Below are 23,355 nucleotides of genomic sequence, written 5' to 3'. Positions count from 1 at the left end.
TTGTGTATCTGCCACTCTATCGAATATAAGCAAAATATGACTCAGAATACAGAAACTCTGTCTTTTAGGAAAGGAGATGGATATACTACTGTAGAGTAAATGGTTACTATTTTGAAGAAATTGAAATATATGAACCATGTATTAAAACTGTGCTATACAAGAGCATCTCAAACTAACTAAATGTGGCACCAAAATTTAAGCTTCTACAACATACTGGACATTGAGAGATGAGACTAGAAAACAAGGTTTGACAGATTAGTAGAATTCTGTCTCTGTCATTTATACAGTCCTGTAACAATTAAAAAAGAGACAAACGAGAAAGTAAAACAATGGAAAATGTTGTTGCCAATATTTTAAAATAGAAAAGAAAAAGGTGGGGCATGACTAAGGGAGCTGATAACAATTCAATCACTTGAATATTGCAATTACAATTTTAGACATGAAAGAAGCAAAAGTATTATAACTGCCTTTTAATGTATACCACTGACCACTGCAACATTAAGATAAACTAAACAAGAATCAGATTAAAAAATAACCAGCACTTTAACTACATATATGGAAATAAAGGGGTATCCAATAGTGCATACAAGTCATACCTAGCAGTTTCTTATTGTGTTTGAAATGCTGACTACCTGCCTATTAAGGTCAATTTTCAAACACATAGGAATTTCCCTGAAGGAACTGATGGTATCTATAGTGCTCTGCATAGCAAATACAAGCTATTTCCACTTAAAATATATTGACCAATCCTAATGCAAAGGGCAGGGCTGTGATAACAGGAATAGACTTTATCTTCTATGTAAATGTCCAACACTGTTTAAAACACCTCAAGCCAAATAATAAAACTTTCATATAAAAATCCAAAGTGGAGAAAGGAGTTGAAGAAAGAAGCAGATTTTGGACCAAAACAGCATGGTACTGGTACCAAAACAGAGATATAGACCAATGGAACAGAACCAGAGCCCTCAGAAATAACACTACACATCTACAACCATCTGATCTTTGACAAACCTGACAAAAACAAGAAATGGGGAAAGGATTCCCTATTTAATAAATGGTACTGGGAAAACTGGCTGGTCATATGTAGAAAGCTGAAACTGGATCCCTTCCTTACACCTTATACAAAAATTAATTCAAGATGGATTAAAGACTTAAATGTTAGACCTAAAACCATAAAAACCCTAGAAGAAAACCTAGGCAATACCATTCACAACATAGGCATGGGCAAGGACTTCATGACTAAAACACCAAAAGCAATGGCAACAAAAGCCAAAATTGACAAATGGGATCTAATTAAACTAAAGAGCTTCTGCACAGCAAAAGAAACTACCATCAGAGTGAACAGGCAACCTACAGAATGGGAGAAAATTTTTGCAATCTATCCATTCTGACAAAGGGCTAATATCCAGAATCTATAAAGAACTTAAACAAATTTACAAGAAAAAAAACAAACAACCCCATCCAAAAGTGGGCAAAGGATATGAACAGACACTTCTCAAAAGAAGACATTTATGCAGCCAAAAGACACATGAAAAAATGCTCATCATCACAGGTCATCAGAGAAATGCAAATCAAAACCACAATGAGATAACCATCTCACACCAGTTAGAATGGCGATCATTAAAAAGTCAGGAAACAACAGATGCTGGAGAGGATGTGGAGAAACAGGAACACTTTTACACTGTTGGTGGGAGTGTAAACTAGCTCAACCATTGTGGAAGACAGTGTGGAGATTCCTCAAGGATTGAGAGCTAGAAATACCATTTGACCCAGCAATCCCATTACTGGGTATATACCCAGAGCATTATAAATCATACTACTATAAAGACACATGCACACGTATGTTTATTGTGACACTATTCACAATAGCAAAGACTTGGAACCAACCCAAATGTCCAACAATGATAGACTGGATTAAGAAAATGTGGCACATATACACCATGGAATACCATGCAGCCATAAGAAAGGATGAGTTCATGTCCTTTGCAGGGACATGGATGAAGCTGGAAACCATCATTCTGAGCAAATTATCACAAGGACGGAAAACCAAATACTGCATGTTCTCACTCATAGCTAGGAACTGAACAATGAGAACACGTGGACACAGGGTGGAGAACATCACACACCGGGGCCTGTTGTGGGGTGGAGGGAGGGCGAGGGATAGCATTGGGAGAAATATCTAATGTAAATGACAGGTTGATGGGTGCAGGTGGCCAGCATGGCACATGCATACCTATGTAACGAGCCTGCACACTGTGCACATGTACCCTAGAACTTAAAGTATATATATATATATATATAGCAGGTTTTGGAATGGATTTAGAGATTATCCCATCTTAAATCCTTTTCTCTCATTTTTGAAATCTCTCTGAGAAAAGTCAGAGTAGGGGGATATTAATTGTTACCCAATTATTTAAAATATTGGCTTAAACTTACTTTCAAGTTTACCCATATTATTTGGTAGGCAGAGAAATGGTGAAAATGTGCTCTGTGATAAACCCATCTACACTTTAGTTATCCTTTGTTAGGAAGCTCCTAGACCAGAGATGTTAAGTCTCTTGTACCTGTGTTACTTTCCCCTTGAGTTCTGGACTCTTGCCCAGCACAGGCCACCATCAAGAGAATACAGAAACAGCAAACAACATTACACCTATCATTTGCATTCTTACCTTTTTCTCTATGCCTCAAAAGATTTTTATCTCCAACTTATCAGAGCACTTTTTTGTCTCTTCAGTAATTGAGTCCTGGATTTACTGGAATAACCTAAGTAACCCCAGGGATCTATAGTGTTTTGATGAATCTAGCTGTTTACAAGATATATATATATATAAAATTAAGTCTCCACAATAAGGCAAAATTGCCTTTTCAAGTTAAAAGCTGAAAATAAAACTATAAAAATGTACTTAAATACCCTGAAATAAATGTTCATATATGCCTGGAAAATGAGACGGAAGATTATAATCTTTAATACATTAAGAAACACAATCAACTAAGCACCTATAGCATAAAGCTTTATTAATACAAACTTATGACAACTGCTACTATACACAGTTTGTAACTTGGGGAACAGAACATAGCTCCGTGGAACTCTGACAACATTCCTCCTTAGGTCCCATGCAGTTCATGATGTTAGTTTTGGACCTCCAAATCTTCCCCATTTTCTAGCAACTGTCCTGAGTCTACAGAGAGTGGATGAGAGAGAAAGCCCCTGCTCCAGCAGTTAGAGCAGCAGTACCTAGGAAACAGGACAGAGGCCCCAGCAGATGAGTAAGGAGCAGGTAGAAGACAGTCAAACTGGCAGTGAATCAAGGCACTGTCTAAGGAGAGCCAAGTGTAGCATTTAATCTGAACACTCCCTATTTTCTGTAGGCCCAGAGTTGAAGTGAATGACAGCGTAACTTTAAAAAAAAACTAACATAAAAACCTATAATATAAAAATTTCTAAAGAAACAAATTTTAGGAACTCAAGAACCTCACTATGTGCTTTAGAAGAATTTCATTTAGAGATCATCCAATGTCCTTTTAAGTTACTGACCTTAAAAAATCTTGTAAGACAGTTAAGATTAATTACAGCAATCACCATGTTGTAGATCACTAAGGAAAATGCTGCCAATAATGTGGACCCAATAAAGAAAAAAATAAAATATAAAAAAGGATGTAATTTCTGCCCTAGTCTATGTCAGAATAACAGCTAAATAGTTAAAATTTGACAGGAAATAATGAAATAGAAACTAACAGAAATAGAAACTAATAGAAAATGAAACAAAGACCAGCCGGACACAGTGGCTCACGCCTGTAACCCCAGCACTTTGGGAGGCAGAGGCGAGTGGAACACTTGAGGTTGGGAGTTCGAGACTAGCCTAACCAACATGGAGAAACCCCGTCTCTACTAAAAAATACAAAATTAGCCAGGCGTGGTGCTGCATGCCTGTAATCCCACCCAGCTACTTGGGAGGCTTGAGGCAGGAGAATCGCTTGAACCCGGGAGGCAGAGCGTGCGGTAAGTTGAAATCGCGCCATTGCACTCCAGCCTGGGCAACAAGAGCGAAACTCTGTCTTAAAAAAAGAGAAGAAAAGAAAAGAAAACACAGACCAAAAGGTATTTTAAACACTCAAACTCTTTAAAGAAAAATAACTATAGTGTAATTTACAGTAAAGTTCTAGTGTCACAAAGTGATAAATTAAAATTAATTAATTGAAATTTCTTCCCCATACTCCATTGCTCCTACCCCACATCCCTCCCAAGCAGCAAACTTATATATAAATAAAATTTAATTTCACCTCAATCATTTGTCAGTGACAAACATTTAACGGTAGATCCAGGATACCTTCTAATAAAATAATCTGAACAACAGAAAAGATAATCATACTTTTACATAACAATAAATAAGACATATAAGTACTAGCAACTGCAGGAAGAGGTTTATATGGCTATAAATAAGAATTGTTTTGAACTTTAAAATGTAAAAGCTATATTAAATGGTCAATGTAGCCAAACTAGAACTAATGTTTATATTTTCTATTTATAGAATGGTTATTTTCTATATATCATGACAATCTACAACCAAAAAAAGATCTTTTTAAAATCTACTATATGTCTGCTCAAACTTAAAATTTAATGTATCAGAAAATATTACAGAATTATTTGTTTGTTCCAGTTATGTTCACTAAATTTCATTCAAGATTTAGTCACTTATAGAGGACAACAATTACAAGTAAATGAGAAAAATTATATATGTGTCATATACAGTGAAAAGGCCAGTAAGAATCTATATGTCCTCCAAATATCAGAGAAAGATGATGCTGCCTGACCCTTTGATTCTTCTTTTGTGGGACAGAGGAGGTTCATTTCTTCGTAAATTTCTGAGGCCCTGCCCTTCCTAGACTAGCAGAATATGTCTGGCTCCTTCCAGAATGGCTGACAGTCTGTCATGTCTCTCCACTGCCCATTGCCCCTGACCTCTTCCTTCCTCTTCTGCCTGCTTTATAACCTTTTCTAGATTCAAATAAAACAGTCCAGTTTTCTCAACTGTAAGCAAAGACTAGCCTTGATAAGTGATGGGGTCCATTCCTAGCCTAACATTTAATAGGCTCTGATCAAAAAAAAAAAAAAAAAAAAAAGCCAATAGGGTTTTCCAGCCTTGCTGTATTTGGCCAAATATGATTTAACCCATTCTCTTGTTTAAATCCCCAGAGCGAAGTCAATCACACTGAAGCTGACAACCTAGTAACCGGTAGAGGGCAGTAACAGCACAATCAGACACACCCACTCAAAATAAGCAATTTACAGGAATACTTCTCACATCTGATTTGACTACAACATCTAAGCACAACAAAGCTTCTGTCAAATTCTTAGATGAATGACTACACCATCTTTTGCTTACTTCCCATATCTTAAACGGTCCAAATTTCAGCATTCTGATCATGCCAGTAGTCAAACATTTTCACTTTGATGAACTTTCTCACACTAACCTGCATGCCTTCAGAACTTCTGCTGAGCTGGGGTATATGGACACAGACATTGATGGTATGATCTGTGGACTAGGTTTGTGGTTAACCAGAAGCAGATCTGTTTTCATGGGGCTCTGAGATTCTTCCATCCCTTCTCCATTAATTGTGTGTAGCCCACTGTGAGGGCTGTTAAGGCTGGTAACACTGTTTGTGGTTGTCTGCTCAGTGGATTTTGGAGAAGGTGTTGCTGTGGAAATGGCTGAAGATGGTGAAGAGGCAACAGAGTTATCAGTCTTTGTATGAACAGCTGGGTGGATGTTATTGACTTTGTCACAGGTTCCAGTACCCACATTGTTATTGGCTTTTCCCATCAACAAGGCAGAGAGCTGAGGATTGTCTGAACTTAGTAAACCTGGTGACTTAGAATCTCCATGGCTAGGACTGCAAACAGCATCTGCCGTCATCTGATGGACATGATTAGGAAGTCCCTCGACACTGGCAGTGCTGTTAGGTGTCTCTCCAGTGTGCCTGCTTGTTTCAGGCACTGTCAATATGTTTCCTGAAGGCTTGCTCTCTTTGGTTAAGGTAATGCCTTGTTGTCCACCTGAGGTAGCAGTGTGAGAGGAGAGGTGATTGAGAGCAGCCCCCTGTGTTACTGAATTGCTAGGCAGGGTGGGATGTCCATTCTGATTCTGAATACCAGAGCCAGCTGCCTGGAGATGCTGGGAAGGCCCAGTGGAAGAGAGAGGTCGTTCACCATTAGGACCTGCCGAATGTGAACTCTGACCTTTGTGAAGCCCCTAAAAAGAAAGAAAAATAGTTTAAATCTAATATTAAGCAAACTCAGAATATACAGAACTTAAAACATTAAAGAGAAAAGCCACTAAAAATAAATATCTAACTGTATAAGATAATTTGACCCAAGTCCTAAAGTTATCAAAAAGTACCTGTTACTTAGCTAATCAGTATTTAACATCTTTAGAGAAATTTTCCTTCCTTGCTATCTAAAATGACTCCATTATTAGTGTAGAATAAACTACTTCAGATGAAGCATTACAAATTTTAAGTTCCAATATACATATTTTCATCTCAAACATGGATAGACATATATCATCATTAATAATTAAAAGCTATGACCATGGATCAACATAAACCAACTCTCACTGGTCTGTGATCTGTTAAAAGATTAATATAGAAAGTGAGTTCATTAAGCCTTTAAAATTATCATTAAAATATAATCTTCTGTAATTCAAATCCTACTGTTAAAGTAGCTATCCTCAAAATTAAGGGCAGAACTATTAAATCTATGAAAATATTTCAAAAAATACCTAAAGTTTCCCCATCTATCCATCCACACATATTTAGAAGACTAGATAGGCTTGGTGCAGTGGCTTATGTCTGTAATCCCAGCACTCTGGAAGGCCGAAGCAGGAGGATCGCTTGAGGCCAGGAGTTCGAGACTAGGCTGGACAACACAATGAGACTCCATCTCCACAAAAGAGAAAGAGAAAGAGAAAGGGAAAGGGAAAGAGAAACAGAAAGAGAAAGAGAAAGAAGAGAGAGGAGAGAGGAGGGAGAGAGGGGAGAGAGGGAAGGAAAGCAGGCAGACAAGCTAGGTGTGTTGACAAGTGTGCCTGTAGTCCAGCTACACAGGAGGCCAAGGTGGGAGGATCTCTTGAGCCCAGGAGTTTGAGCCAGCAGTGAGCTAAGATGGTGCCACTGTACTCCAGCCTGGGTGACAGAGCAGAACCTTGTCTCTCTCTCTTTTTTTTTTTTTTTTTTAAAAAAAAGGGTAGAAAAAGACATTTTAAGTCTCCACTAATGACTCTGAGATAAACTTCATTTTTTCATCACCTTAATTTGAAAACTTAGAAAAATACACTGCTACTGTTAAAGCAATCTGAGGGGGCAGTATACTAACAGTTAATAGAAGTTTTAAGACTAGAGGAAGATCACTTAGGGCATTTAATAGAATGAAAATATGATAACTGGAACTAATTTTTACCTGAAATTTGCCTCTGGTGTCACAGAGAAACTTCTTTAAGAAGAATATTTTCATTTCATTTTACTTACAAAATAATTAAATAGGACAGCCAATTTTTCAGCAACACTGATTAAAGTAACATTGGAATCATAAAACAAGAGTTTACATTTGGAGTTGAGATTACTTCAGCAACAAGGTTAGAGAATTTTGTCAGTAATAAGCTATGAAAGAATAAAACTACAGCTGATGACAAGATATTTACATACTAAAAGGTACATTTAATCATCTAGTTAAAATCAGCTAGCATGCCCCTAAAATCAGTTTCTGAAGCTGAAAATTTTAAACTAATGCTTTTACTCAATAGGCTTATCTACCTAAAAAACTAGATATATTAAAAGTTGATACACATTGGCCAGGCGCAGTGGCTCACACCTGTAATCCCAGCACATTGGGAGGCCAAGGCGGGCAGATCACCTGAGGTCAGGAGTTCAAGACCAGCCTGGTCAACATGGTGAAGCCCTGTCTCTACTAAAATACAAAAATTAGCCGGGCATGGTGGTGGGCGCCTGCAATCCCAGCTACTCGGGAGGCTGAGGCAGGAGAATCACTTGAACCTAGGAGGTGGAGGTTGCAGTGAGCCAAGATCGCATCACTGCACTCCAGGCTTGGCGACAGAGCCAGGCTCCATCTCAAAAAAAAAAAAAAAAAAGTTGATACACACCATTGAGTGTGTGAAGGAGTGCAATTAGTTGTAAATGATTTAATAAGTAACAAAGTTCAATCATAATAAAGGAAGGTTGAAATTTGTAAGTTACATGAAAATTTCTCATCAAGCAAAAACACTGCATATTACAACATATCAATATTTAAAATATTATCCAAGAAAGTCTGGGTAGGTGAGTTAAAATTTCGTCAAATGTAAAATACTTAATTCAGAGGCCAATTACTTAACAAATACACTGATTACAATATGCAGACATGTGACAAAGTAACTATTTTATTACATCTTCTCTATCTGCAAATCAAGGTATTTTAAGCTACAAATTCTTTAGAGTACTTGCTGAATAATCACCTACAATTAATATAATTTTACTTTCATATCTTAAATTATACCCTTGCTACCAAAAGCAATCTGAATAAACCCATTCAACACTGTAATGTAAATTCCTCCCTTGATCAAAAACTAAAAGGTAGATATACCATATAGGTCTATCAATTGTCTAGTTTTCATTACAATTTCAAAAATTATTCAAATAGGTTTGTATAAGACAAGTTATCAAAAAGGCCTCTTTAGAGTCTATGATATTAATACCATATATCAATAGCAGAGACAGAGGCTTCCCAGCTGTAGTGATATGCAGAAATTTCATTTGGCAAACTTTTGACCTGGAATCAGTTCAACACCATTTTCTAAACAACTTTCTCAACCTCATTACTTAAATTGTAAAGTTCCTACAGATAATGGCTTTGAAGGGCGTGTGAAGCAAAGGCTGGGGCTCCCTGCTACTTAGTATGGTAACTTACAGAAGCCTCGTGGCCTGCCAACTGAGGAGTTCCTTTTTATTAGAATTACGAATTACGTTTTTAAAGAATACCACATTTCCAAAATAGGGTTAAGAGAGTATTGAAAACTTCAGCAACTAAGTGAGCCAAAGAAGTAGATGTGAGAGAAAAGAAAACAGAACTATACTTTACAATCATAACAAAGGCTTTCATTTATTAACTGCCAGTTATACCTTAGAACTATGATAGGCATTTTAACAAAAATCTCGTGTTATCCTTTTAACAACTGTTTAATGCTTAAAGACAATGAACTCCCAAAATCTCATCCTCTCACCCATTCTAACAATTCCCCTTTCTCCTTTGCCATTTTCTCCCTCTCTACTGAATCTTTCCCATTGACTTTTACTGTTATTTCTCTCATTTTAAATTTAAAACAACAACAAGACAACAACTCCTAATCCCATTTTCCCTGTCAGCTACACCCAGTTGTTGTTGTTCTCTTTTATGTCACGGTATATGGAAATGGAAGCCTTGGCACTGTGCAGTGTGTAGCCCAAACAACTGTAAGCATGTGTGCTGGAACTGTCTATACTTGCTACTTCAGTTTTTCTCTGCCGATTTTATATTATCTTGAAGCGAACTACAATTAGGCTTTTGTACCCCAACAATCCACTGAAATTGCCCTTATCCAATGGTCAGCATATCTTTTCTGTAAAGGATCAGATAGCAAATATTTTAGGCTTTGTGGGTCACCCAGTATCATATATTATTCTTTTTTTACAACCCTTCAAAAATATAAAAATCATTCTTAGCTCACACGTTATAAAAAACACAGGTTGTGGGGTAAATTTTGCCTGTAACCTGTAGTTTCCTTACTCCAATAATGTCAGCAAATATCTCAGATGGTCAGTTTACAGTCCTCACTTTATATGACCTATGAGCATTATTTGATCATGTCCTCCTCCCTGAAAGACTTTCTTCATTTGGCTTCCAGGGCATCACTCACATTGTCTTTGATCTCCTACTACGTCACAGGTCAATCTCTTCTATTCTCTGCTAGTTCTTCAATTTCCTAGCCTAATACACTGGAATGCCCTAAGGCTCAATCTTGAGTTCTTTTCTCAATCTGTTCTCACTGATTGGTGATACCATCCAGTTTCATCCATCCTTCTAGTTGGTCAGGCCAGCTGGGACTCCTTTCTCACACATCACTCTATATCAACTAATCCTGTTGGCTGTTCCTTCCAAATATACCCAGAAGCTGACCACAATCTACTACTACCACTCTGGGAGCCATCATCAACTTTTAACCTGGATTACAGCTATAATCTCTAAATTGGTCATACCATTTCTACTTTTGCCTCTTTCAGTCTATCCACAGAGTACCAAAGAGGACCCAGTCAAAAACAAAGTTAGATCACATCACTCCTCTGTTCAAAATCCCCCTACGGTTTCCTGGATACTCAGAATAAAATCCAGTATCCTTATAAGGCTGATCATGATTTAGCCATCCTGTTTCCAGCTGGAGCACATTTCTCTCTCTTCTCACCCCTTGCCTGTCCTGTTCTGCCATGCTTGCCACCTTGATTCTCTTCAAATGTGCACAGCACAATCCTACCTTAGGGTCCATTGCTCCGTGCTGCTCCCTAGACCTGGAACAATCTTATCACAAATAGCTTCAAGGCTCACTCCTGTAACTCTCATCCAAATGCTATCTTTCAGAGAAGTCTTCCCTGCCCTTCTGATTTATAACTGCAACTCTCCTACCACCAACCTCTAGTATTCTGCTGTTCCCTTTCTATTAGTGCTTTTTTCCACAGCACTAATCACAACCATCATCTAACGTTATTTATGTATTGCTTATTTGTTTACTGTCTATTTACCTACACCAAGTAGAGACATCTCAGTATATTTTCTTTATTGATGTATTCCCAGAGCCTTGAGTAGGAAATGAAACTAGTAGGTACTTAGTATTTCTCTAAGAATGAATAAAGTACTAATCACTTTAGATCAGGGTCCCACCAAGGATATTACTTCAAGAATAAACTTAAAAATCTTAGAAAAAGAACTTATTTCAGTTTTATCAATAATATAAGACTAACCGACAATCAGCCAAATATTTCTCTTTTTAAGTCAAGTATTTCTCATAGTAGATTAATAAAAGTACAAGCAATTTGGCTATACGTATTAAGAGCATTTTCTTAAAGCTTACTCTTTGGCCCTTCAGTTTCACCTCAGCGAGTACCCATATCATGGAAACAATCCAAAATATGGAAAATACTACACACATAAACATTCAGAAGTAAAAACTCAGAAATTAAATGTCTAACGAATGTGCTAACATTGAATAAATTATGACCCATTTCCTTGACAAAAATAATGTTCATGCAATTCATTACTCTGTTTCAAAAACTTTAGTGGATCAACTTTGCCTTCAAGATAAATTTGGCCTCTCCCTCAGCCTCTTATTTCACCCTCCCCTCTTCATAACCTATCTTCTAGGCACACTTCACCAGCCCTCTCTTCTCCTAAACTCTAGTTTCTGGAAGACTCTAACATCTTGGTTATGTGCTCTCCTAGGTACTCTGATAGAACTTTCCCACCGAAGTCACACTTCACAGTCATTATGGTAAATACTTATTCACTGGTCTTTTTCTCCCACTAAAGCAAATATCTAACACCTAGTTTAGTGCCTGATCTTAAGTAGGCAGTTTATGCAGAAATGAACTAAGTAATATTACATAAATGTGCTTATGATGCCACTGTAAATTAATGGTGCATTTTGGGTGATGTATATGATCTATTTTCTTCCTTTGTAAATTTGCTAAGTTATCTATGTCGGTAGAGACTGTACAAAGGGAACAAAGATATACTCATGTATGTACATAATGAATCACAATGTAGTAACAACATTGTAGTGCCACAAAATTCTTATAAAACCAGTTCCCCAAACACTTCTTTCTTCTTCTCTCAAAGTGTATAAAACCCAGTAAAAACAATTATGTGAAAAGCCAACAAGGAAGCTAGTCCTCCTATTACCTGAGTGGAGTTAGATAGTTGGTTTTTCCACGGCTCCTCTGCGCTGCTGGTCAGGTTTGTGCGGTTATGAGGTAGAGTGAGTGCGTTTCGCTGCAGGTAAGGCACGTTTCCATTACTTCCACTTCCTGTTATATGATTATTGCCTATCAAAATAGTGTCTGTACTTCCCAGCGTTCTTGATGTGCTACAGGGAACAAGGCCTGCAGAAAAGGGTCCATTGGCCAAAGGCTGCCCAGGGCAGGCAGGACGGACTCCAGGCTGAGAGACGCTAGGCACTCTGGTCAGAGCAAGCTGTGGCTGCTGGCCAGAGACTGAGTTTGTAGGCAGTGATGAGTCAGCTGTTGGCCCATTAGGAATTCCAGTAGATCGTACCTGTGCAACTCCTGTTGGTCTCATCTGTCAAAAAAACAAAGGAAAAGTAAATGCTGGTTGTGTAATCTACAGGGCAGAGAATCTATAGGGGATTCTCTATGAATCCCCAGATGAATATGAAGATGTATAATTAGGGAATGTGTGATTTTACCCAAATGCTTAATTTCTCTAAGTTGAGAAATACATACTTTAAAAACTACAAATTGTATTTGTTCATTTTAAAATAAACTTCCTTGAAAAAGCAGAAGTCTGTTTCAAAAAAAAAAAAAAAAAATCCCATTAGTAATGACAAAAGGAAGCAGCTGAAAATTATAGAAAACGACCCAGAACTTATAGGTCCTTCTCTCAATCACAAAAGAGGGGACATCTCAAAATTTCATTCTGTTACATCTATGCCAGATCCTGTAAACTAAATAAGCCCTAAAAACCTTGCCTCAGTACTAAATAATGTAAACAAACCCTTAGAATACATGTGAAATATCATGTAAATAAATAAAATACAAAGTATCTTGTTCAAAATTATAGTTGCTTTTGTCTAAAAATCTCCGTCAATTACCAGTATTTTAAGATACAGAGATTACTAAATTCTGTCAAATACCAGTAGAAAGTAAAAATGAACATAAACATGCTCTAAAATGACATTAGAGTCAATAAAAATACTCAAAATGCTAACAAATTTCAGGGAAAAATATGCTATACACACTTGGTGTTGTTGCATTAAGACAAACTGACTTTCCAGCTGTTCCAGCATCAGTTTCTGTGCTGGATTTAAATTATTTCTATTTGCGCGGAGCTGTTCCAAATGCTAGAAGAAGAACAAAAAGAGAATATAGTCAAAGATATATTTAGGAAATAAGATCACTATTCTAAGCAACCTTTCCCTGAAATGACTAAACTCAGAACCACTATCTGGTCAAACATACTGTTTTCTGACCAACAGTCATACACTCCAAGATGAAGTCCTTTAATAAGCTTGAGAAATATAAGAATGAACTAAGCATTCATCTGAACAAGATTTACTATGAGTTCTTTGTAATAGATGGGCATGAAATTTTACTCATCCATACAGTATTCTTAGGTATTCACAGAGAAAGCTCTTGAAGCTTAAAAATATATTGACAAGTATGCTAAAAGCAGCACTGTCTGGAATAAGCAAAGTCTGAAGACAACCTGAATGTCCAAAATTACTGATCTGCTTAAATAAAGGTGTTACATCTATATAAAGAAATATGATGTAACCATAAAAGAACAAGGAAGCTCTTCACGTATTGACATGGAAAAGTCTGTAAAATACATTGTTAACAGCAAATAAGAATCCTATCATTTGTGTAAAAAAGAAGAAAAATAATAATACATGTGAGAAAGGGGGGGATGTGTATTTGCTTGTACATACATAACATACCTCTGGAATGATAGATAAGAAATTAGTAATACCAGCCGGATTTTGAGTGGGTAGGGGCCAGAGTTAGAAGAAAACTTTACCCTATATACCCTATATTTATACTTTATGCAGTGTAAACCATGTCCTGGTTAAAAAAAAAAAAAAATTAAAAACAAGAATGAATGATCTTCATTATTCTGGTAAATGCAGGCTCATTTTACTTTGGTGCATATTAATTGAATGTACTGCCACTTAACTTATAAGAATTAATACTTAGGGTTGCGTGCAGTGGCTCACACCTGTAATCTCAGCACTTTGGGAGGCTGAGGTAGGTGGATCACTTGAGGTCAGGAGTGCAAGACCAGTCTGGCCAACATGGCGAAACCCAGTCTCTACCAAAAATATAAAAATTAGCTGGGTGTGATGGCACGTGCCTGTAATCCCAGCTACTCTGGAGGCTGAGGCACAAGAATAACTTTAACACAGGACGCGGAGGTTGCAGTGAGCTGAGATCGTGCCACTGTACTCCAGCCTGGGTGACAGAGCAAGACTCTATCTCAAAAAAAAAAAAAAAAAAAAAAATTAATACTTGTTTGCTACCTCTACTCCTTTTTAATAGAAAAAACAATTTGTCAAAAACATCTTACATACCTGTAATTTCTGTGGTGTCAAACACCATGAATGAGCTTGTTGCTGTACTGGAGGATGTGACACAGCATGTCCACCACTCCAATTGTCAGAAGTATTCTGAGGAAAATCGATTTAAAAAAAAATTAAAGAATATTTGGTTAAATCCACAGTTAATAATAATGGTTAGAGGCGGCCAAATGACTATGAATTGGAATATTTACATGTTAAAAAGATGTTATAACATTAAATTCTTTAAAAAATAATTTTACATGCATATTAAACTTAGAAATCATACATTTAAAAATTACTGACTATTTAATAAGCCACCCAAAAAGGCCCACCCTCAAACTATGGCCCAAACAGCTAGCCTAAATACCACACTGTCCACTAGATCCAACATTAAATTTATTTCAATGTCAGTAAAAAGTGATGATGAAAAGTGTGCTGAGATCTTAACGGCAGGGAGATGAATAAAATGATTTGATGAATGCAAATTTATCCCTACTTTCTATATTTAGTATGATACTAAGGGTCTGGGATGGAAAAACTCAAACCTTTCACTCTTTGATGTCCACAAATTTAAAATAAAGGACAGGAAATGTTCAAACTGCACAATTTCAGGGCAGCTGAAGCTTCTTTTTTGACTGGGATTTTCTATTTCTCTAAAACATATACCTTTGTTGGACTAGATGTTCTTTTCCTCTTGGCAGGACTGGACAGGTCATCTACTTGGCTAGAAGGAATCATGTGTAGTGGCAAGGATTGCTGTGAAATTGGTGTTTGACTGAGGCCTAATACAGGTTCAGTATTTGGATGATGAGGTTTACATGCCTAAGAATCACAGAAGGAAGACAAAAATAGGGTTCTATATATTCTTAATTCATTCCTTCAAATTATAAAACTTTACAAGCTGCATACTTTTCAAAGCTATGTGGACATCGCTGATTGCAATGATTGGAAATAAAAATTAAATGATTCATCAATGGAATAATGTGTACCTTCCTTTGAAAAACTTGCCTTAAAAATTAAACAAACCACTGTAGCATTATTTTAAGAAATCTCCTTCAAAATCATGAAAATGCACAAAGGTTCTAAGTTGGTACCCCAGAATCTCTTCCCATATTAGAGGGAATTTTATTTTGATCTAGATTCCCTTTGCAATTAAATCAAAAGGCTTTTCATTACTAAAAGCCTCCTGTGCTTAGTAAATTAAGCTTGACCACTAGAGAATTGAAAAGAACCCTTAAAGCTGGGCACCTGCAGAACATAACCCAACTTCTCACCTGCTGTGCTGTGTTCATGGCACCCTGCCTGGAGGTAAGCTCTGCGGGAATTGGTAGGCTCCACGCCTCCTCAATACTAGGAAGTAATTTAGTTTTATTCTGTAGACTACCTTGTGGAAGGTTACACAACTGAGCCTAGGAAAAATTATGTAAAAAGCAAATTTAACACAAGCCTACTTGAGTAAGAGCAAGTCCACTAAATCTTCCTAAATGCTAATTGTTTTTAAAAGAAAATAGATTCTAAATTTGGGGCTTTAGAAGACACTAAGTATAAACAGGGTAACCGGAATATAAACCTTTGTGAGAATCAAAACAAAGCTGAGCTCTGTTTTCAGAGTTCTCATAGCTGTCTTCTCAAGAAACTCCAAGTAAGAGTGAAAGACTGTTGGTGTTTTCTCTAAAATGCTATGACAACTTAAAAATGTAGACAGTACATAGAAAAAAATTATGTAAATTAATATGCATCAACAGAGTAAATGTGCAAAAGAGCATCTTTAAAAATACTGCATATCTTACTTAAAATGAAAAGTAAAATAATATTACAAGCTATGGTATGTTTACAAAATATGGAAACAGATTATAGACATCAAAACACAACTAGACAAACTTTCCAGCCACCCTCCTTCTGCCTGAGTGTTCTGGGGAAATATGTGGCTTTAAAAAACTGCTATTTAAAAATTTTACCTGTAAATACTTAATTCGTGCTGCAAGTGCAGAGGTATTACTACAACTTTTGCTTCTAGTTGCATTTAAGTAGCATTTAATGGCATCCTGAGGCTGGTTGCAGGATTCATAGAGAGTGCCTAGGTCCATCCAGGCTGCAGCATGGCCATGGTCCAATTGTACAGCACAAATATAGGCCTGTAAAGCATCCATGGGCTGATTTTGCTGCTGATATAGCACACTGGAAAGAGAAATTAAGAAAAAATAAGTCAACTCAGAAGAACTGCTTTGTTTTATAATGATTTAAACTATGGAGTACTATATGTGATGCAACCATCTTTGTATATCAATTAAATTACTACAATTTTTATACAAAAGCTTACCCTATTGAACACCATGTATCTGCACTTGCTTCTGATTTATCAATAGACTGCCTGTAAGATATAAAGGCATCCTGAACTTTCCCAATACTTGAATAGCACCTGAGAAGGCAGGGGGGGAAAAAAAAAATCAAGAGAATTCCATTAATACTGAAACAAATTAATCGGCTGAAAGGATGGACTATATATCACAGCAAATTTTTTTAAAACCCTAATAAGTTAATATATTTATGTGTGTGTATATACTTGTTAACTATAATGAATATTATAATTAGCCCTCCAACAAACCATATTATAGTCTGTCTTATAGGTGCTAAAAAGCATGCTGCATTAATGAACTCTATTAAAATGATTAGGGGACATATCACTTCAGTATTATAATACTGAGAGCTGCGTGCACATGTGCATGCACACACACATGCCACTCTTCCACTCTTCTTATATAGCTTGACCTCTAGTTTCCTATATGGTCAAAATACAGAGTTAAAAACAAAGACACTATACGTTGGTAAGATTTGCTATATCAGATTTCAATTTTCCTTTCCCAAGTAACAACACTGAGGGCAATAATTCTTTAATTCATAAAAAAATGTACATGTAAGACATAGTTAATCTCAAACTAAGTATCAAAAATAGTATAAAGTAAAAAGTAAAAATAATATAAAGTATAATATTTTATGACTAGTAAAGTTAGCAAGGTAAGATTAATGACTCAAGGACTGTAATTTTCTTAATGTGAATATACATGATGGACATGATGGATACACAGATAACAGCTGAAACTATAAATACTGAAATTATCTTCTTATTCTTGGCACTAAAGGAAAAAGAAAAAAACAAAAACCCAGTCCCTATTTTCATGAAGCTTACAATTTAGTTGAGGACTGAAGATACATTAAAAATGTCATGATGTCATATCAAATGGCCAGTATAGACAATAATTGGCCTGAGAATTTAGGATAAGAAGAGACCACCATATACTGCAAGATTTAGGAAAGGCCAAAAAAAAAAAAAAAAAAAAAAAAAAGGGAGGGGGCGGGGGAGAGTAAGAGTAACGGATTTGAATATATAAAGATGCATATTATTTAGTGATTCCTAATTGCCAGCCAGTTATGGCACATTTGCCAAGCAAACAAATTGGAAAGACAACACACACACATACATACATACATAAAGTTTTTCCAATAAACGAATTAATATTTATGCTGTAATTCTCTTATTTTGGATATTATTGGCTGACAGTAAATTGCAAAAAAAGGTTAGTGTTTTTACTTGCCCAAACACCATATTTCTATCCTCATAATTATTCTTTGAAATTTTAATGATTTATGTAACCTAAAATTCTAGGAACCACTGATTCGGGCAGAGAAGATGAGAAAAGGCATTTTAAATGGGTTTGAACAGCATGAGCAAAACCTAATGTATATACAAGAAAGCACAAACACAAAACAGTAGAGAATTTTAAATCCAGCCAAAGATTACCCTAAAGTTTGCTTTTCTAACAAGGAGAATAGCACATTGAAAGCACTTTATAGGAATATTAATTTTATAACAATATGTAGGGCAGACTGAAAGGAAAATAGTTATGGACAGTGAAAAAAGAGGGTGGCTACATTCACTGGTTTGGAACAGGCCAAAATTGGAGTGAAAGCACTGGAAGCGGCAAGAAAAAAAAGATGAGAGAAACAAGAAACCAAAAGATTGATAAAGGCTTTGTGATTAATTGATTAGATGTTCACAAGGTGGGGGCTGTAACTTAGTATTTAACCTTGATAAAAAGAAAATGGTGATCTTTTGGCAAAAGTAAAAGGAGAAGGAGCTGGTCTGAGGAAGAATATGGTGAACATGGTTTGAAATATGCTGACTTTGACATGATGTGAGGACATTAAAATGGGAAATGTTAAGTAAAGAATAGGAGATGTTGTCCTGGTGTTTAAGATACCTTTAAATGTTGAAATCTAGATTTGGAATTCATCCATATGGAAGAGAGGCTGTAAAAACACAGGACACCTACAAGGGAGATGTAAAAGCCTAAGAATCACTAATCCTGTGGTTTGAAAGATGTAAGAAATGTCCGTGATTGAGACAGAGAAGGCAGTTTCAGAGAGCATCTACAAACTGTTTTATGAAGGAAAAATTCATAATAAGAGATCAGCAACAATGCCAAACAGGAACAGACACCAGCGTGAAAGGGAATGCTTAACAGATAGTAGAAAACATGCTCTTCTGTAGTTGTTGTGAAATCAAAGCCATTTCAGATTTATAGACAAATTTGCCTAACTGCTGGGAGAAATAAGCAGTTCTTCCCAAAACCAATGTTTTAACATTCCATTCCTACAAAGTCAAAGTAGGAAACCAATGTGCCCAGATACAGATGTCCCACTCCAACCATCAACCACTTTTCCTCTAATAAAAGTAGGTTCATCTGAGACAGTCTCGTGTAACTAAAAAAGCCCTGGGTGAATCTAGGGTCTAATCCCTGCTCTCATACTAATTATCTGTGATTATGAACCCACTTTCTAAATCTTTGAAGTGACAGGATTTACAAGGTTAACTAGGTGACCTCCCTGGTCCCTCCCAGTTGTAATATTCTATAGTTCTGTGATAACACAGTCAATGATTGGTGCTAGCATAACAGAATATCACATTACAATTTTACTTTGATATACAAGTGCCAAATGACAAGCAAAGTCCATCTTCAACACAGACCTGAATGCAGAGGTTAATAGAGAGCCTAACAAATATTAGGGTCATCAAACCCCAAAATTTCTTACTGACAATTGAGGTCTTCATTTTGAGCTTTAAAAACTTCTAAAACATAATTCATTCATAAAATGGTTCTTACAAGAAACAGATTAGAAGCAACACATTAGAAGGCAGTGAAAGAGAATATGAAAAGTCTAAAAGATTTAGAATTTTGTTATTACAGATGGAAAATAATATGTCTAAAATGATAACCTTGAACCTGAAACCAAGTTAAATTGTGATAAGTATCCTTTATTTAGTCAGGAAAAGTATATTGTATATTTGGAAAAATTTACCCAAAAAGATTAAATTAAAAGCATCATAATATTTTACAATGTAAAATTAGTTAACTGGAAAAAAAATGATAAAATACTGCTCACTGAAATACTGATGATGAAATACTGCTCATCGAAGCTGAAAATTACAGCATGACTATGATAGTTAATTCTACACATGGTTCATTGTAATTTTATGTAACTAGAATTTAAATTTAAAAACCTATACTAAAAAGACTTCTACACTACTGTATTAAACTATCTTAGGTCAGAAGGAACATACTTTCTAGTATACATTCGTTTTAATCTATGCTAAAAGAAATTTTCATATATAAACCTGAAAACAAGAGACAGGCACCTACTGTTTCCCAGTTCCAGACCTCCTTTACAGTCACTATATGAAGCCTCACACTCCACAACACTAATAGTAATAGTGCTAGCTCCAAAAGCAAATGGAGTTTAGTTAGTTCATTTCATCCATTTATCCAATAGCCACTTTGTCAGGCAAAAAGATACAAAAATAATAAAATCCAGTTTCTGCTACTGTAGAAGAGAAACACAAAAGTTGGGACCCTCCAGCTTTATTTAGAAGCAACCCAAATTAGGATCTTTTACAAGCCTGGGGAGGGATTAGGAAATCCTCACCAAAAATTAGGTACCTTTTCAGTCAACTCTTATTGTATGTTAATAATGAGTTAATCAAATGTTTTTAAAAATTTTTTTCCTTAACCTTCTAAGCATAATATGAGTAATCAAATATTTTTAGAGAAGGAACCATATTAATATTACTTTGTCTCATACAAGCATACTTTCCTTAAAGGAAAAATGAAGCCATATAATTAAAATTTAATGTGATTATATGGCAAATTTACTTGCAATCAAGTATTCTATGTAAACAATAATAGAACAAAACTTAAAATTAAAACAGGATAATTTCTAAAGAAGTCATAAAATTGGAACCTTTAGAGCAGGAAGATACCTAACAGATCATCTAACTCAGGGTTTCTCAACTACAGCATAACTGACATTTGGAGCCAGCCAGTTCTTTGGTATAGAGGACTGTCCTGCGCATTGTAGGATGTTTAGCAGCATCCCTAGTCTCTACCGACTATACGAAAGTAGCACACTTCACAGCTGTGATGAAAGAAATAAATGTCTCTAAACATTGTGAAATGTCCTTGGCTGGGGAAAGGGTGGCAAAATAGCCTGCCCCTGAGGACCATTGATCTAATACAATTCTCTAATACGTTAAACAAAAATTGAGGCTTTAAGAGGTTTAACTAAACCATCCACAATTCCACAAACAGTAGCTGAATCAGGACTTGAATCTAAGTGTCCTGGCTCCTAGCACATTGATCTTTTCACCATATCATGAAAGCGAAAAGTGATTAGGAATCAAAATACAACCTGATGATAGTCTAAAACTATAATCTATCAGATACTTATGCATGAGGTATAGTTCAGATCATCACTAAGCATAATTCAGACATTCAATGGATAAATAGTATGGAGAAATGGTTACAGACTTGCAGAAAATGATTTTTGTTACATGATACTTCTCCATTCCAACAAATCTAATAATGTATTCACTTTCTCACTGTAAGATTGCAAGTATAACTGTGATTTGAGATTTACTATTATGTCAATTCTAAGGTAAATATCATGAATCAAAATTATAAATTATAAAGGTTCCATTGACTACCAGTAGTCATCAGGCAGATGAGAAATTAATCCTCTGTTTTATAAAACAGACATATAGAAAAAATACTGGAAGTCTGAAGGAAAGGCATTTAAATACTTCATTAAAAGTTACTATTGGATAAGACTTTTTTAAAACTAGCAGTAACTCAAATCAAATAAAAATCCAATAACCAAAATAAGAAATGTCCTGCTAGACCAGATTATGCTATAAAAAAACCACCACATTTGGAAGCTTTATTTTGTTGTTTAACTTCCAGGAATCTTGGTTAATGTATTTAGAAGAGAGAATACACTGATCAGGTTAGATATGTAAACTAACATTTTAAATTGTAATTCAAATCTCTTAGCTGGAATAGACAAAACCAAACATAAATGTCTGGTAAGTCTCACCTTCCGAGGAAATACCAGGACTGGCCAGAATTAGGATCTGCTTCCAAGGACTTTTGGAGATACTGAATAGCATAGCTTTCCTTGGTGGCTTTATCTCCCAGAAGATCTACAGTGTGATGCATCCAACCTACAGTAAATGATTTAAAAATATTTATGTAAATGACTTAATTGTTCTTCTATGTTTAAGAATACAAAGCAGAAAACAAACCAAAAAAGTACTCTTTTCTGTCAATTTATTAATTTAGTTTGGAGTACATATTTCCAAAATTTAGAACTGCCAATTCTGGCCATTAAGAAAGTCAGTTTCTCACAGTAAGGTACTGTAAAAGCTACGAAGAGCTTTCATCCAGGAGAAATTAAAACAATTTTTAGTACTGACATAACAGATTATAAATCAGACTTTTCTAATTTTGATATTTGAAAAAATTCCAAGTTATGAAACAAAGAATATAAAGATGTTACGTCTTATTTACTATTCCATGTAAAAATAAATTAATGTGTGTTTTTTGTTTTTTGTTTTTCCTGAGACAGAGTCTCGCTCTTTTGCCAGGCTGGAGTGCAGTGGCATGATCTCAGCTCACTGCAACCTCCGCCTCCCAGATTCAAGCAATTCTCCTGCCTCAGCCTCCTGAGTAGCTGGGACTACAGGCGCGCGCCACCACACCCAGCTAATTTTTGTATTTTTAGTAGAGACAGGGTTTCACCATGTTGGCCCAGATGGTCTTGATCTCCTGACCACGTGATTCACCCACCACGACCTCCCAAAGTGCTGGGATTACAGGCGTGAGCCACCGCACCGGGCCAATTAAGAATCTCCAAGATATCCCATTAACAAAATGTTTATTTCCAAGGAATAAGTATAAGGCTATAGAATCAACGACAGTTCAGATTTAAAAATATACACACAATCCTACCTCACTGGCCCTGGCTACATATATTCGCACCCTATATAAGATAAAACTATAGGCCAGGCACAGTGGCTCACACCTGTAATCCTAGAATTTGGGGAGGCTGAGGCAGAAGGATCGCTTGATGCCAGGAGTTTGAGACTACCCTGGGCAACACAGAGAGAGACCTTGTCTCTACAAAAGAAATTTTTAAAATCAGCCAGGTGTGGTGGCATGCGCCTGTAGCCCTAGCTACTCGGGAGGCTGAGGTGGGAGGATCACCTGACCCGAGGAGTTTGAGGCTGCAGTGAGTTATGATCACGACACTGTATTCCAGCCTGGGGGACAGAGCGAGACTCTGTCTAAAATAAATAAGCAAACAAACAAACCATAAAGTATTTGATGACTGAAAAAACAAACATTGCCTTCATAATAAAGCCTTAGTTTTGTTTGTAATTTTTTCCATTAGGATTTTACTCGAGTTGTCTATACTTTTAAGAGTTATAAAAGTGTCAAAATATTTGTTTTTATTCAGTGATTTATAATTATTAAATTTTTATGTATATTATCTAAAGATAATGATAAAATCTAAGCTTAAGTGACTTTAAAACTATGTAAAAATAGTTACATTATGAAAACATTCATATTGCTACAATGCTGGCTAAAAATTA

The 23,355-nt window shown here is 36.0% G+C and overlaps 1 protein-coding gene across 16 annotated transcripts in view; it reads right to left on the bottom strand.

Moving 5' to 3' along the window:
* KDM6A (lysine demethylase 6A) overlaps positions 1-23,355 on the bottom strand; it is a 234,187-nt gene that overhangs the window by 36,404 nt on the left and 174,428 nt on the right. For 2 of the 16 annotated variants that reach the window (XM_054470663.2, XM_054470665.2), the window contains exons 10-18: positions 21,798-21,924; positions 16,690-16,788; positions 16,328-16,547; positions 15,644-15,778; positions 15,036-15,191; positions 14,382-14,477; positions 13,053-13,154; positions 11,978-12,373; positions 5,473-6,251 (exon numbers count right to left, since the gene is read on the bottom strand). In XM_054470663.2, coding sequence (XP_054326638.1) covers positions 5,473-6,251; positions 11,978-12,373; positions 13,053-13,154; positions 14,382-14,477; positions 15,036-15,191; positions 15,644-15,778; positions 16,328-16,547; positions 16,690-16,788; positions 21,798-21,924 — 2,110 coding nt within the window. The remainder of the gene's footprint in view (positions 1-5,472; positions 6,252-11,977; positions 12,374-13,052; positions 13,155-14,381; positions 14,478-15,035; positions 15,192-15,643; positions 15,779-16,327; positions 16,548-16,689; positions 16,789-21,797; positions 21,925-23,355) is intronic. The other 14 variants (XM_054470666.2, XM_054470670.2, XM_054470664.2 and 11 more) reach the window with 7 other exon arrangements.

The sequence above is a fragment of the Pongo pygmaeus genome, chromosome X (genome assembly GCF_028885625.2).
Source record: "Pongo pygmaeus isolate AG05252 chromosome X, NHGRI_mPonPyg2-v2.0_pri, whole genome shotgun sequence".
NCBI lineage: Eukaryota > Metazoa > Chordata > Mammalia > Primates > Hominidae > Pongo > Pongo pygmaeus.
The sequence above is the reverse complement of the archived record's forward strand: the minus strand, read 5'-3'. Positions and strand labels throughout refer to the sequence as shown.